Here is a 14353-nt window from a genome sequence, read left to right on the forward strand (position 1 = left end):
CTCAAAACTTAAAATCTTTTGTCCTAAATCTTAAACCATACATTCACCTTAAATCTTTAAGGTTAAACCTTAAATATTAAATTTTAAAAGTTTAAATATTGATTTGTTTGAAAGAAAATCTTATATCTTAATTACCAAATTAAAAACAAAACTATGGTTATAAATTGTACATATAAGATGGATTGTTAATAAATGAATCCAACAAATTTTAATTATATTAAATCACTTCTAATTTTGACTACCTTTAATGATAGTAAATAATAGTATATAATTATTTTATTATACTAAGATTGAAACCAAGAGTTTCGTAGGAGTAGGGCAATCATAGCAGATACAAGAACAAAATTAATGGTTAATTTAAGATAATAGTTGAAAATATTATATTCGTATATGGTTAATTTAACACAGTAATTGAAACTTGAGAAGCAAGAAAGCTTTATCTTAACAAATCAAGAAAAAAAAACTCTCGTGGTCGTAGGGTGTTATAGGAAAAGATAATGGCAATGTAAAATATGGACTAGGAATAGAAAGTATCATTTGTTAAAGGACTAAATTATAAATATTCCTATTATTAATAACACCTAAACTCTCCTTTGCATCTCATTGCAACCACGGCATAGATTTTACAATAATAAACCAATTCTAAGTCGATTAACTTATTCAATGATCCTGTCATAAGACGTAGATTCTATGTTAATTCCTAGTCTTGTGAATGTTTACAATGTCGGTCGCAATTTCGCAAATGGTTGAGACTAAAATGAAGAGTTTCTTGTGAGGAGAAAGGCTTGGTGGTGTTTGTGTAGTATGGAGTTACGCGAACAAGCTTGAGATAAATGGTTAATGCAATACAAGTTACCACAAGTAACTTTGTTTTCAGTTTTCTAACGTGATAGGCTTGATCCCCCCATTTTGCTTAACTTCGAAATTACCGTTAAATTTGTTTTATTGTCTTAAATATATATTAAATCTTTTGAAACTTATCTATTACTAAGCAATGCAATGCTGCATAGTATGTTTCAGCAAACCAGCTTTAACTAGGGTCCTAAGCTTATATTACCAAGTCTCTGCTATTTTCAATGTTTTTCAGAACCTTTGGTAGTTTGATTCATGAGCTCAATGCCTTAAATTTCTTCAACCCAAGGCTTCTTCTAAGTTCACCTTCATCAGTTAGGTGGTCATGGGAAATTGCCTAACGAAGAAATCTAAAGACCCCAACCAACAACCGCTTGAACCTGCTCGTCATCCTACTGGTTTGTCTCTCATTTCTGTCTGAAAGTTTTGTTGTTTGGACATGAATCTCTGCATATGAAATAATATGTTTTGTTTTCAAGGGGTTGATGCCGTTCGAAGTTCTCGTTCCAGGGCGATCTCTACATCAGCGGCGGTTCAACAGAAAACTTCGTTTCATCCTTCAAAATCTTCGAAATGTAAGTCACTGCTATAGTTGATCAGCCATAGTTTTTTGTTTTAGCCATGAATGATCCGATTGTGCTGTTTTCAATTCATGATCCAGCAAACCCTGGTAAAGGTGAAAAATATGGTGCAAGTGCAAGTGCAACGCGCCAACACAGAAGCAGCAGGCATGTTTCTTCACAGTCACGTAGAGGTATAAAAACTACTCTCAAGTCTCCAATACTGCAAATACTAAATGGAGTTTGTTTTCTAAGATAATGCTCAAGTTTTATGTTTCTGTTTTAGACAACGGTAAGAAGAATAAAAAACATGGTCCGCCAACAACTCCAAGAGATTGGCCAGTTTCAAAGGTGAAAAAAGTTGGATGGGTTCCTGCCCGCAACATCCACAGCTTTTGTTACAGTGTCTTGAGGGCCGCCACCCGTAAATTCAGTAAGGAGAACATAATCGGCGAAGGGGGTTTTGGAAGAGTGTATATTGGGTATATAAATCCAGACAGTATGAAAGCAGCAAAGCCAGACACTGGCAAGGCGATCGCTATCAAGGTGCTTGGTAGAAGAGGGATACAAAGCGACGAAGAATGGCAGGTTGGGGTTCTGATTAAATCATCCTCTCTTTCTCCCTTTCACGGTATCTGAAAGAATTATGTTTTTTTGTTGATTTCAGAATGAATTGAGATTTCTAAACAAATCAAATCATCCAAATGTGGTGAAACTTATGGGATATTGCAGGGAGAGACATCATAGGATTGTGGTCTATGAGTACATGTGCAACGGAAGCTTGGATGCCCATCTCTTGAGAGGTAGTGCTCAATCCTTTACTTACTGTGACCGAAGAAAAATGGCTGATATAATCATGGCATACAGAGAATAATACAGGGCTAAACTGGAATAGAAGAATCAAAATAGCTATTGGAGTAGCAAGGGCAATAGCTTACCTTCACAGCTGCACGAGGCCAGTCATTCATCGGGACCTCAAATCCTCTAATATTCTCCTTGATGCTGTCAGTTTTTCTCCCATGATGCTTATTTTTATGTGCATCCGATTACACATACACTAACTAACATCTACCCTCGAAATGTTTACATGGATCCTCACTGCAGTCTGCACAAAGTATTCATTTTAGTAAATATGAAACAGCTGAGGGTCACATTGCAGGATTTCAATCCGAAACTATCAGACTTTGGACTGGCTAGGCATGGACCCTTAGAAGACCAATCACATGTCAGTACAAGGATCCTTGGAACCAGAGGATACTTCGCTCCCGAATACTTTACAACAGGTAAATGTTTCAGCTTATCATTCTGAAGCCAGAGGAACTTTTGTGTATAGGTTTGGCACCCTTCAGCATTAGCTCAATTTTATGAACAATTTTTCAGGGCATTTAACTGTAAAAGCTGATGTATACAGTTTTGGAGTAGTACTACTAGAAATATTTTCTGCCTGTGTTGCAATCAGGAGATGTACCGACGGTACCAAAAGCGATCTTGCTATATGGGCTAAACCACATCTAAGCAATCACATGGAACTGCATAACATCATCGACAAGAAAATAGCAAGGAACATCAATATTGAAGAAGCACACAAGTTTGCTTCAATCATCGGCCAATGCCTTGGATCGGACCCTAGGGATCGACCCACAATGGGGGAAGTACTAGCAAGTCTAGAGCAATTGCAACAAGATATGGTACTCAGCAATTTGAACACACTTGCGCCATTCAAATACCATAGAAGGTGTACACATACATTAAAAAGTTAATATCTCAACTATTTGTAAGTCGCTGTTGGTCACACTGAATTATGATTAGTTTATTTCACGAAGATTATCCTAACTCATGATATTGTATGCAAGATAATAAGATCTAACATTATGCATCAACCCCATAATTCATAAACACATGTATAAATGCTTGGTTGTATCAGAATTCACACACACAATAATAATAAATTCTTAGCATGGAAAAGGTTAATATTAATATGCATAAATGAAAGTAAGGCACTAATACACCAAAGAAAGAAGCTGAATACCACAACGAGAAACAGTAATCCTCACGAAGCAAGGGTGGTGCTAATTGGTTATATGAAATGCAAAATTGCATAAAAAAAGACGGTCAAAAGTTACATTTCATAAGCAACAAAAAGGATATACACACGCATAGGAAATTTACAGACGGAATCAATATGCGCGTGGGGATTGCTTCTGAGATGGTAATGGGGATGCACTGGGTGTTAGATGCATGGGCGAATGGTGTTGTCTTATCGGAGATTTCTGAACAGGAAGTGGAATTGGTTGCTGATCTAATTGAGTGTGTTTGGATGCGGTTTTTGGGGCTTCAAGTTGCTCCAATGCTGCCAAAACTTCGGACATTTTAGGCCTGAGTTTGGCTTCAGTACTTAGACATTGTAAAGCAAGGGTAGCAGCTGTATAAGCGCTTTTCTGTGGGTACTGGCCCCCCAACTTAGTGTCCATTATTCGAAATAATTTTCTTTTGTCACCCAAATAGGGTTTCGCCCAGTCTACTAGATTCTGTTCCACACCAACTTTTGTTTTATCAACAGCCCGTCGTCCAGACAACAGTTCAAGCAGCACAACCCCAAAGCTGTATACATCACTCTTAGCTGTCAAACGACCTGTTCAACAATGGAAGCTTCATTACATGTAACTTCTGACAAGATATAATATGCAAGCTTCATTAGGAATCATCTCATAGAAAGATAATTTATCTGAGTGCCTACTTTTTTTCATGCAAGCAGTTTTCATATGAAAGAACAAAGAAAATAGTTGCTTTACATAAGTATCCTAGTTTTGGACCAATGACTAAACAGACAATTTCACTTTAGATACCTTCACAGCAACCAGATTAAGATTTAATTTTCGATTTCAGCAACAAATATCTCTGAAAGTAAACTAAGATACTAAGAACTTATGAGCAATCTTCAGAAACTGGAAGCAGCATTATGGGGTTTCAAAAAAAACCTCATACCGGTAGCAACATATTCAGGTGCTGCATAGCCGTGAGTACCCATGACCTGAGTTGAGACATGGGTCCTATCACCAGTAGGCCCTGCCTTGGCCAACCCAAAATCAGAAAGTTTCGCATTGAACTCCTGCATCCAATGAATTATTACCATCAGAGACATTAATTTATAACATGGACAATTATAAACATAATACTGAAAGACGCAGAATTATTAGCTTTTTACTCAGCATACCCCATCTAGCAATATATTAGAAGCTTTAAAATCACGATATATGACTTGGGATTTTAAATCATGAAGAAAGGAGAGCCCTCTAGCAGCACCTATGGCGACCTTAAGCCTCACCACCCAAGAAAGCGGCTGCGGCCCTCCTGTAAAACAAGACGTAGCATCAAGCACAATACTTGTAGTTCAACAATATCTACATGTTTTATTGTTCAGTTGTTTAAGAATCAAAACTGCATGGGAAACCTCCGCTAGGACTGATCAATAATTATAGTCCTGACAAACATGTAATAGAATGGAATTAGATTTCAAAAACCTTCCTCATAATTCATGGACACAATACTTTTAAATAGATGACTCGTGAAAATATTCGTAGGATGTGATACTTACTTCTAAAAAGATGATTCTCCAAGCTTCCTTTAGGCATGAACTCATAGACCAAAAGTCGGTTCTCTCCCTCAGAGCAATATCCAATCAACTTAACCAGATTTGGATGATGAAGTTGGCCGAGATAATCAACTTCAGTCTGAAATCAACTGACCATCAGCAAACAGGGCATGTGCACAGACAGAAGTAAAATAGAAGGAATAGAGAAAAAAAAATATTACAGAAATGAAACTCACCAACCACTCTTTGTGGCCTTGAAAACCTTCAGGTTTAAGCTTCTTGACAGCAACAACCATTCCTGATCCAGGCTTTGTAGCAGCTAATGTGTTTTCATCAATCCATCCTTTAAAAACATAACCAAAACCACCTTCACCTAGAAGACTCTCGGGACGAAAGTTTCTGGTGGCATTCTTCAACTCGCTGAATGAGAACGGCTTCAAATTGGGGGACGACAATATTTCTCCTTCAGTCCTTGGTGTTGGAAGACATCCCATACTACTCGTATCACTGAAAGATGGGATGGTTAAGCTCGAAGGAGCTGAAGACCGACTGGTTTTGCTGGAAACTCTTGAGCCTCCTGAAGCTGGAAAGAGAAAAACAAGTTCCTCAGCTCCCGTTTTCAAATAGAGAACATCATATATCAAATGCAAAACAAACTCAAACCTAAACTCATCTAGCGTCACAAAAAACACCCTAGTCAGCACATATTTTCATTTATGGAGCATGCATTTTAGAAGCAAAATTCTTTTACATCTAGTTTATGGTAGATGATATCCTCAATACATGGTGATGGGGAAGTCACAATTGACCTAGTTAACCAAACAAGGTTTGACACATACATCCCTATTTTAAAATCCTGTAACAATGGTTAAGGTAAAAAAAAAAACCAAAGATTGCATAGCTCATTGCACTCCAAGCAAGCACCTATTGTTCTTTTTGCATTTCCTTCAAAACATAAATTTGTAGTGTATTTTCTACCCACTAGAACCCTGCATATTCATGTCCACATGAATACTCTAAACATTAAAAACAAAAACTTAGCAAGTCAATCTTACACTTCCTTTTAGTTTGCACGTCGAAACTCATTAAACTTCAGTGAAAATGAAAACTGAAAGAACACCATTTTCAAGTGAACTACATCTATTCACCGGCACAAATCCTCATACTCAACTCAAGAAATTGAAGAACAGTCTCAAGAATCTAGCTTTGAGCAGCTCTCTATACCTTGAAACAGAACTAAAAACCCATGGACAACAATAACAGAAATGATAAAATGAATGTAATCATTAACGATAAGCTTTCACAAGGACAAAAACAAATTAACACTAAAGGAATATACCCAAAAAAAGAAAGTCAAAACCAACATAAAAAGTTAAACCTTTAGAGCTAAAAAGACATAAAAATAATCTTCAGAAAACAATAACCCACCAAAACAACAAATACCCTTTTACAGGAAATAAATGGTTACCTGAAGTTGCATGGGGGCTTTGGCTGGAATCCACTCTAGTAGAAGAAAATAAACAGTTGCCCATTAGAGATAAACTAATGCTTCTTCACTCAAGTAAGCAAAAATATTCCTTTTTGTTTTATAGGACTAACAATTCAACAAGTCATGGTAATTTCTGAAGTCCTAAAAGAAGACAGGAAGCTGAAAAAAACAGCTCTCCTTAGCTTTGGGTTGTTTGGTGGGTCAGTCAAACTGCAAAGTTTAGATAATGTGAAGCTCTAAATGGGAAAATAAAAACAAGAAGAAAATGAAAGAAAACAGAGACAAAGGAAAGCAGAGAGAAAGAAAGTGGAAGCTTTGGGTGTTTTTTATTTGTGTCGATAGAGAGAGGAATCACAACAACCGCGTGAGAGGGGCTGAGGGGGGGACTTGGCCTTATCTATGACGCGTGCATCACACAAAGGCTTGGTATTGTTGGCAAGCATGTATGCTCTTCTTCAATGGCGACCCTTTCTTTTATATATGTACAAGTCCTTCAATGCCCAGAGAATCCATTCTTTTTTGTGTAATGACTGAATTCTCCTTTCTTTGATGTACAAGTCCACACATGCTTTTTATGGCTTTACGAGTCAACCTCAAATGATGTCTCCTTTTCTTTTAATTATGTATTTTCTTTTCTGAATTATCCCAATTGATCGGATTTTTAGGTATAACTATGGTTTTAGTCCTTGTTTTGGGTAAACTACATTAGAAGTCACTCAACAATGGTTTTTTTCCTTTTTGTTTACCCAGTTATGAAAAGTTACAAAATGGCCACTCAACTATTAATAAATTTCTTTCAAGTCACCCAACTATCTTGAATTTTTTAGTGTTTCCATTTTTACGTTAACCAATTGATGATCAAAAAAGATAAATTGAATAGTTGGGTGACAAAAAAGAAATTTACTAATAATCGGGTGACCATTTTGTAACTTTTTATAGTTAGATGACAAAAAAAACTATAGTTAAGTGACCTCTACCATAATTTACCCTTTTTTATTTGGTTAAATTTTGATATTTAATTTATTTATATTAATTTGGTATGATTTGATATTTCTGTTTTATAATGTTATTAATTATTGTAAAGTGTTATCTTGGCGTAATTTTTCAATTTAAACTTATCTTTAAATTATTAGTAAGTTTATATTTTAGTCACTTAATTTCGAAAAAATTTTCATATAAGTCACTGGGTTGTTAAAATTGCTTATGTATGGCCTTCTCTATCCACACCGCTTGCACCAATCGAAAGCTCTTATTCTCATTCTCTTATTCTCATTCTCTTCTACAGTTTTTATTTTTTCTCATGAAACCACTAAACATCATGAATCTGCACATGAAAACCCAAACAGCTTTCTTCCGATCTCTGACACTAACTGTCAAATTGACTTGGATCTAAGTTATGTTCTTCTACTTATTGGTGGGTGCTAATTTATCGTACCGATTGTCAAAACTTTCAAATAGTTTAATGATCATATTGTAACTTTTTAAAGTTGAGTGACCAAAACTTAAACTCATTAATAATTTAATGACATTGGCTATAGTTTACTCCTTTTAAAAAAACAAATGTATTTTATTAATATGTAAACTTATTTTTTATTAAACATCATTGAGTAGTGAACAGTGATAAGTGAAAAAAATGGTTCGGCTTAATTATGTAATCGAATAACAATAAAAAATAAAAGTTAGCATTATCATTTTAATAACAATATTTATAGGGTGGCGCCAATTGCTAGGGAAGCTAGCAGGGCCCTCGCCCCTTTCTAAAATATAAAATTTCACTTTTAGCCTTTTATATTTTACAAAATCTTAATTTAGTAAAAATAAAATTAAACTTTGACCTTCAAAATAATAAAATTTTAATCTAATCTTTAAAAAATTATAAATATTTAAGCTATTAAATATATGAAATTGTATTCTAACTCCCATAAAATATACAACTTGATTCTAGCCCTAAATTTTCTCTTATTTCACCCTTGAATATCTATTGATGTTACCGATTTTAATCTACTAATGACACTAGAAAAATAGAGATGGGTATCATATTAAATTAAAATTAAAATTTACATTTCAAATTTTAACATAGATTAAAACCGTAATTAAGCAATTTTAACAAATATTACTTTTATCGTTATTGATTTAAATGGGAACCTGTTCTGAAATTTGAATTCTGATATTTTTAAATTATATTTTTTAGTTAATTTCGCGTAAGGCCACTAAAATTTATTAGCTAAATACCAAAACATCAACAACATTCCTTTTTAATGAACATCAATAATCTTTTTGGGGGAATAATGATAAAATAAAATATACACTTCGGGGTATTTATTTGAGTAATAATTTGGATGGATAGAGAAGATTTATATAAATTTGTTGTGGACATTTATGGAGCTTTAAATAATTGAGCAGACATTTTGATTCATTATTATCCAAGTAAATATGTTGGTTAAACTTTTATTTCTTTTCGTTGGAAATATAAATAGCAAAACTAAATAAATTAAATAAGGAAGAGAAATAAATGTTTTATTTCTAAACTAGTCCCTCTTTAATATTATTTATAAAAGTTCTAGTTCATATTTGTTAAGTTATTCCTTCTTTTATATTTAACATATGTTCCTTATCATCATCTGTTGATCTTTTTTCTTAATTTGAATTTACATCATTAAGATTATTAAGATTTTTTCATATACTCTTCAAGTATGGATTAACTCAATTCCACCTATAATTGAAATTATGAAATATACAACGATCCAATTTTTTTATGTTATACTAAGGTGATATTGTTAATATGAGAAATATTTTTTCAAAACAACAAATGTTTTCTAAACCACATTTTCAAACCCTGAATGTTTCAAATCAAAAAGTTCGTGAATTGTCTATTGTGCTTATGTCTAGCACCATTCTCTCAAATGGTATCATATCCCACAATATGATACAAGAATTCTTTTTTTCTATTTACATAATTAGAATCAACCTTATAATATTTGGATTCACAATCCAAATAATTTGTAGCTTTAAGTATATAAACTTAATTTGGAGAAAAACTTATGTTAGTTTATATTCATTTTATAATACATAAATTAAGTCAAAAATAATATAAAAATTATAATATATAAATTTTATAAAAATATTTTATAAATTGTTCAAAATTTCATAACATTTCTTATAAATAATATAAGTTTTTGCCATAACTTTAGAAAGTTATTTTTATAAATAAGTTATAATAAAAAATTCTATTTTATAATATATAGCATGGACACATAAATAAATTATGTCAATATTTCTTGCCCATAAATTTTCTATAAATAAATATATTATAACACTTTTATAACATTTAAATTATTTTTATAATAAATGTTTCTGTTACAACTTTATAAAATACATTTTATTTTTATAATATAATTTTAGGATTTGTAAATAGTAATATAAGAAAATTTTGGTCATGATCCATCCAAAATACTCATACAGTTTGTATTTATAATATAATATTTATAACTTGTATAAAAATAAAATTTTAAAATTAGATTTGGGTGTAATTACTCGTGTAAATACTTAAATTCTCATCCTCCTCCTACGAATTAGAAAGTATAATCGAGATGCTTCAATTACAACCAATTCGATAAGACCCATCGATTACAACGATTACCTAGCCATACCCTCCTTATATAATTATAAACAATTATATCTAAATTTAATTATTAAATGAATTTTTCAACACTACCTAAAATTATATTTGCACGCTGTACATGGCCACTAAATTTTGCTTTACTTCCAAATCACCCTTTCCATTAAATAAATATCTAAGTTTGAATAATGTTCCACATGGATATATATATATATATAAATTCAAATCTAGTACTATATTCTGTTTTTTAATTTTAACTATCTTAGTTTTACTAATTCCTTTGTCAACCAAATCCACGGCTAACGACAAAGCAGTTCCATTGATTTGAATTTCTGGTTGGTATCAAGTTTAGTTGGATCCATCAAAACCTTTAACCTTTCTATTTATTAAAAATATATATTAATTTCAAGATTACATACTGACTTTCATTTAATGTTTAATTTGATACATAAATTTTAATTTTATGTAATTATGTATATGAAATTTTAATTATGATTTAAATGTATATATCAAACTTTAATTTTAAACTATTTTATAAATTTTAAAAATACTTTAATTTATTTTTATATTGGATAGTGTTAATACCTTGATAATGCATTTAATCTCACATATTTTTATTATTCATTTTAATTAACTTTAGAGATGAGTTTTATCTAATTTGATATTTAATTGATCATTTTTATATAGATACAATTATTATCCAATGTGTTGAAAAATAAATGGATATCAAATTGCAAGAAAAATTTGACATGAAAACTCGATTTGATGCACAAAACAAAAATTTTAAAATTATTTTATTATTTCTATTAAGACTTATCTTTTCATTTCAAGTTTTATTAATTTAAATTGTTATTACATTAAACAGATGTGAATTGTAGAAGGGGCGTATGCACAGCCAACCCTTTACTTTTCTTTAGGGTTTATTTACTTTAGGGTAAAGTACACCAATAGTCACTCAACTTTGATCTCAATGTCAAAACAGTCACTCAACTTTCAAAAAATAATAAATCAGTCCTACTAACCATTTTCCGTTACAGACGTAATGGAAAAGTGACCTGGCCTTTAATCGACTCCTTGTTGTCATTTAATTGGCCAGTTGGAGGGTTTGCTGTCATTTAAACAGCCCAATTTAAAAACCATAGTTAGGCATAAGAAGAAGAAATGGAGATGTCAATCGTGATTCCGGTGTGGGCAATAGAAGAAAAAGAAGAAGAAAAAGAGAAGAGAAATCTCTAACCACTTTTGCCCATCGTACTCCTCTGCCACCACCAACTTCTGGCCACTTCTGGAAATTATGTGTTAATTAGCAAACAATAAAGGGATTAGGATTGCAATATCATATGCAAATTAACTTTCCTAGAGTCAATTAAACGAAAACAAAAGCCCTAATTCCCAACAAAACCTAACCCTAGATTTAGAAATCGCTAAGGAAATCTATAAAATTGAGGTTGATTCATAGACGAAACATCAATTCCCAACAAATTCGATCCAAAAGGTTAACAAATCTATAAGTCAAACAATCTTTTAAATAAACGAAACCTAGAAATCAACTAACCCTAAAATTTTATTTTTGAAAATTAATTTCTAATCAAACCAAAATCCAAATCCAAAAAACTCCAACCCCAGAAAAGACATAATCGAAATTTACAAATCGATAAGGAAAAATTAACCTTATTAGTAAATATTAGAAACGAGGAGAAAAATAAAATAAAATTGGATAGGTCGACAAAGAATGAAGAAAATTAATGGGAATTGGTGGTGTGATCACTTCTGGCTATCGTCGTCCTCTGCCATGAATAAACGGTAAGGAAGGAAAAGTTTGGATCTCTAATGGTTTTTCTTGTTTCGGTATCTCCATTTCTTCTCTTCTTCTTCTTTTACTGTTTTGTTTGGTTCTTAAATTGGGTTTCCACCGTGACAAGTTAATTGGCCACATCAGCTAGTTAACTGGTAACATCATCTGTTCCGTTAGGCCTGTAACTGAAAACGTTAGTGGGTGACTAATTTATCACTTTTCGATAACGTTAGTGACTAATTTGTTATTTTTTGAAAGTTGAGTAATTGTTTTGTCATTGAGTTCAAAGTTGAGTGACTATTGGTGTATTTTACCCTTTATTTTATTATATATATAGTTTGGAGGTTCAAGGAGGAGGGGGAGACGCCTGACTTCAAATTGAACTAGAATTTCAATTTTTCATTTTGTTTCTATATTTGAAACATTGCACATCTTGTTTTCATTTTTTACTCTCTTTTTTTAAAACTAATTGTTGCTAAGTCAATAGTTAATGTAAGAGAGAATTGTGAGATTTGAACCTGCACCTAAAACTTTCATTTCGGTGTTTGTTGTTTCTCCGGTTCAGGAGATAGACATCATTGTCTCATAAAATTGGATTGACACCAAGTCAAAAAGATCTTGTTGATTTGATGTTAATGGGCATACAATTGAAAGAACTGATACGATCATCTGTCGTATTCAGTCTACCGAAGAACACTTTGGCGTTTCCAATTAAGTGGTTGGTTGGATCTGTCAAGGGAAATAGCAATCGAATTTAAATGACCTACATGGCTGAAGTTGTTGGTTCGAGTTGCGCCCTTCTAGATCACAAGGCTACCAGAGAGTTAAATCTTGGACGCGTGTTTTGTGGTTGTTCGGTCGGTAATGATTAGTTGTCGAACGTTCCTACAATTAATTTACACAGAGAAGGATTGGCGGTCTAAGGCATCCTCAACCACTATAATTGATTTATCGGTTAAAGGAGAAAACATGTGATCAAGGATGGGTTCAAAACCGAAACCAAAATCAAGCCTGAAGCTAGAATATCATCAAATTGTTTTATTCAATTTAATTTTGATTATGTTTATTTTTTACTATTTTTTATTTAAATTATCTCTATTATTTTTATTTTAATCATATTTAATTTCCCCCTTTTTTATTTTTGCACAAATCGTCACACGTTGTGGGCACATCAGCTGCTTAGTGCGTAACCTAGTTAAACCGAATGATAATTTTAGATATACTAGTTTCTGCGGGATCGACCTTACTCCCTATACTGTTATTTATATATTGTTTGGGCGTAGGAATTTATTTATGGTGGACTCGAGACCCATCATACCCTATACTTTGTAAGCTTGGGCCTAAATAAAAATAAGCAAGCTAGCCCAAGAAAGGGAAAATAATCCATGTGCCCCATGTGAAATGCCTCGAAGGCCCAACGAAGGAATTTCCCTCATTAAGCACAAATGTTCTTCCTCTAAGCACTTTCTCCTCTTCTATTCTTAAATCTTCTACAAGTTCCCATTCCATCTTAACTTATCAGTACGAGGTGCATAAAGAATATGGTAATCCTAAATTTACGCGGGGGGGAGTCTGACACAAATTTGTTAAATCTAGGCACCTGCCCAAACATTGGGTGTAACAACCCATTTTCAGTGGTATCGAAAACAGTGTTTTTGGAACCACATTTTTGATTAACGAGTTATTAAATACTATTTATTTGATATTTACAAGTCTATATTAGTGTCATATAAAAATTTGGTTAAGAAATTTTAAAGTTTAGATAGTTAATTAGGTAAAAATGAGTAAATCGTAAAAGTTGTAAAAGTTAATTGCTAATAGTTAAATGTGTTAAATGGCTATATAAATTTGAATTGAGGGACTTTAGAAGTAATTAGACCATATGGACATTTAGTGGATGGTTTTGGCGATGTATTTCATGAAATTTGAAGTATTAATTAAAGGGTAAACTTGTAATTTGAGAAATAAAACAAAAGATGAAACCATCATCTTTATTGTTTCTTTTGTTTCAAAACCGAAACCACCATGGATGTTTTAGGGAGCTTTTGACCAAGCTTTTTTTTTTTTTACATGCATGGTATGTGTTTGACTTTCGCTTTTAGTAATTTTTATGTGTTTTAGATCGTTGTAGCTTAATTTAGCTAGTCCAGGGATTAAATTGAGAAATTTTTAAAATATTAGGGACTTACCATGAATGATTTATATGTGTTTTTGAATTTAATTGATAGATTCATGAGCTTGATGGTTAAATAGGAACATTTTGTAAAATAGTTTTAATTAGTTTTGAATATAAGGATTTAATTGATATAATATTGAAATTGGCATGGTTTAATTATAAAGATTCAGTTGTTAAGGGTTGTAGAGGAATATAATAAATTCAGCTTAATGTTTTTTGGGTTAATTGTGTAAGTTTTGAAAGTTTTAGTATAGGGACTAAATTGCATAA

At 32.3% G+C, this 14353-nt stretch overlaps 2 protein-coding genes across 2 annotated transcripts; one reads left to right on the top strand and one right to left on the bottom strand.

Annotated features, from left to right (window-relative positions):
- The first annotated feature begins 1003 nt into the window (after window positions 1-1003).
- Window positions 1004-3258, top strand: LOC105783790 (probable serine/threonine-protein kinase PBL11). The gene is given in 8 exon segments (XM_012609433.2): window positions 1004-1250; window positions 1332-1402; window positions 1405-1606; window positions 1699-2000; window positions 2080-2215; window positions 2280-2416; window positions 2572-2695; window positions 2793-3258. Coding segments are annotated over 8 exon segments (1425 nt in total). The 5' UTR covers window positions 1004-1177; the 3' UTR covers window positions 3173-3258.
- Window positions 3259-3489: 231 nt separating this feature from the next.
- Window positions 3490-6946, bottom strand: LOC105783789 (probable serine/threonine-protein kinase PBL3). Its single transcript, XM_012609431.2, has 6 exons — window positions 6473-6946; window positions 5241-5587; window positions 5008-5143; window positions 4627-4763; window positions 4398-4521; window positions 3490-4044 (listed from the first exon to the last, which is right to left on the bottom strand). The coding sequence occupies exons 1-6, from the start codon at window positions 6534-6536 to the stop codon at window positions 3590-3592; spliced, it is 1263 nt and encodes a 420-aa protein (XP_012464885.1). The 5' UTR covers window positions 6537-6946; the 3' UTR covers window positions 3490-3589.
- Window positions 6947-14353: the final 7407 nt, after the last annotated feature.

The sequence above is a fragment of the Gossypium raimondii genome, chromosome 13 (genome assembly GCF_025698545.1).
Source record: "Gossypium raimondii isolate GPD5lz chromosome 13, ASM2569854v1, whole genome shotgun sequence".
In the NCBI taxonomy this organism is placed as follows: Eukaryota; Viridiplantae; Streptophyta; class Magnoliopsida; order Malvales; family Malvaceae; genus Gossypium; species Gossypium raimondii.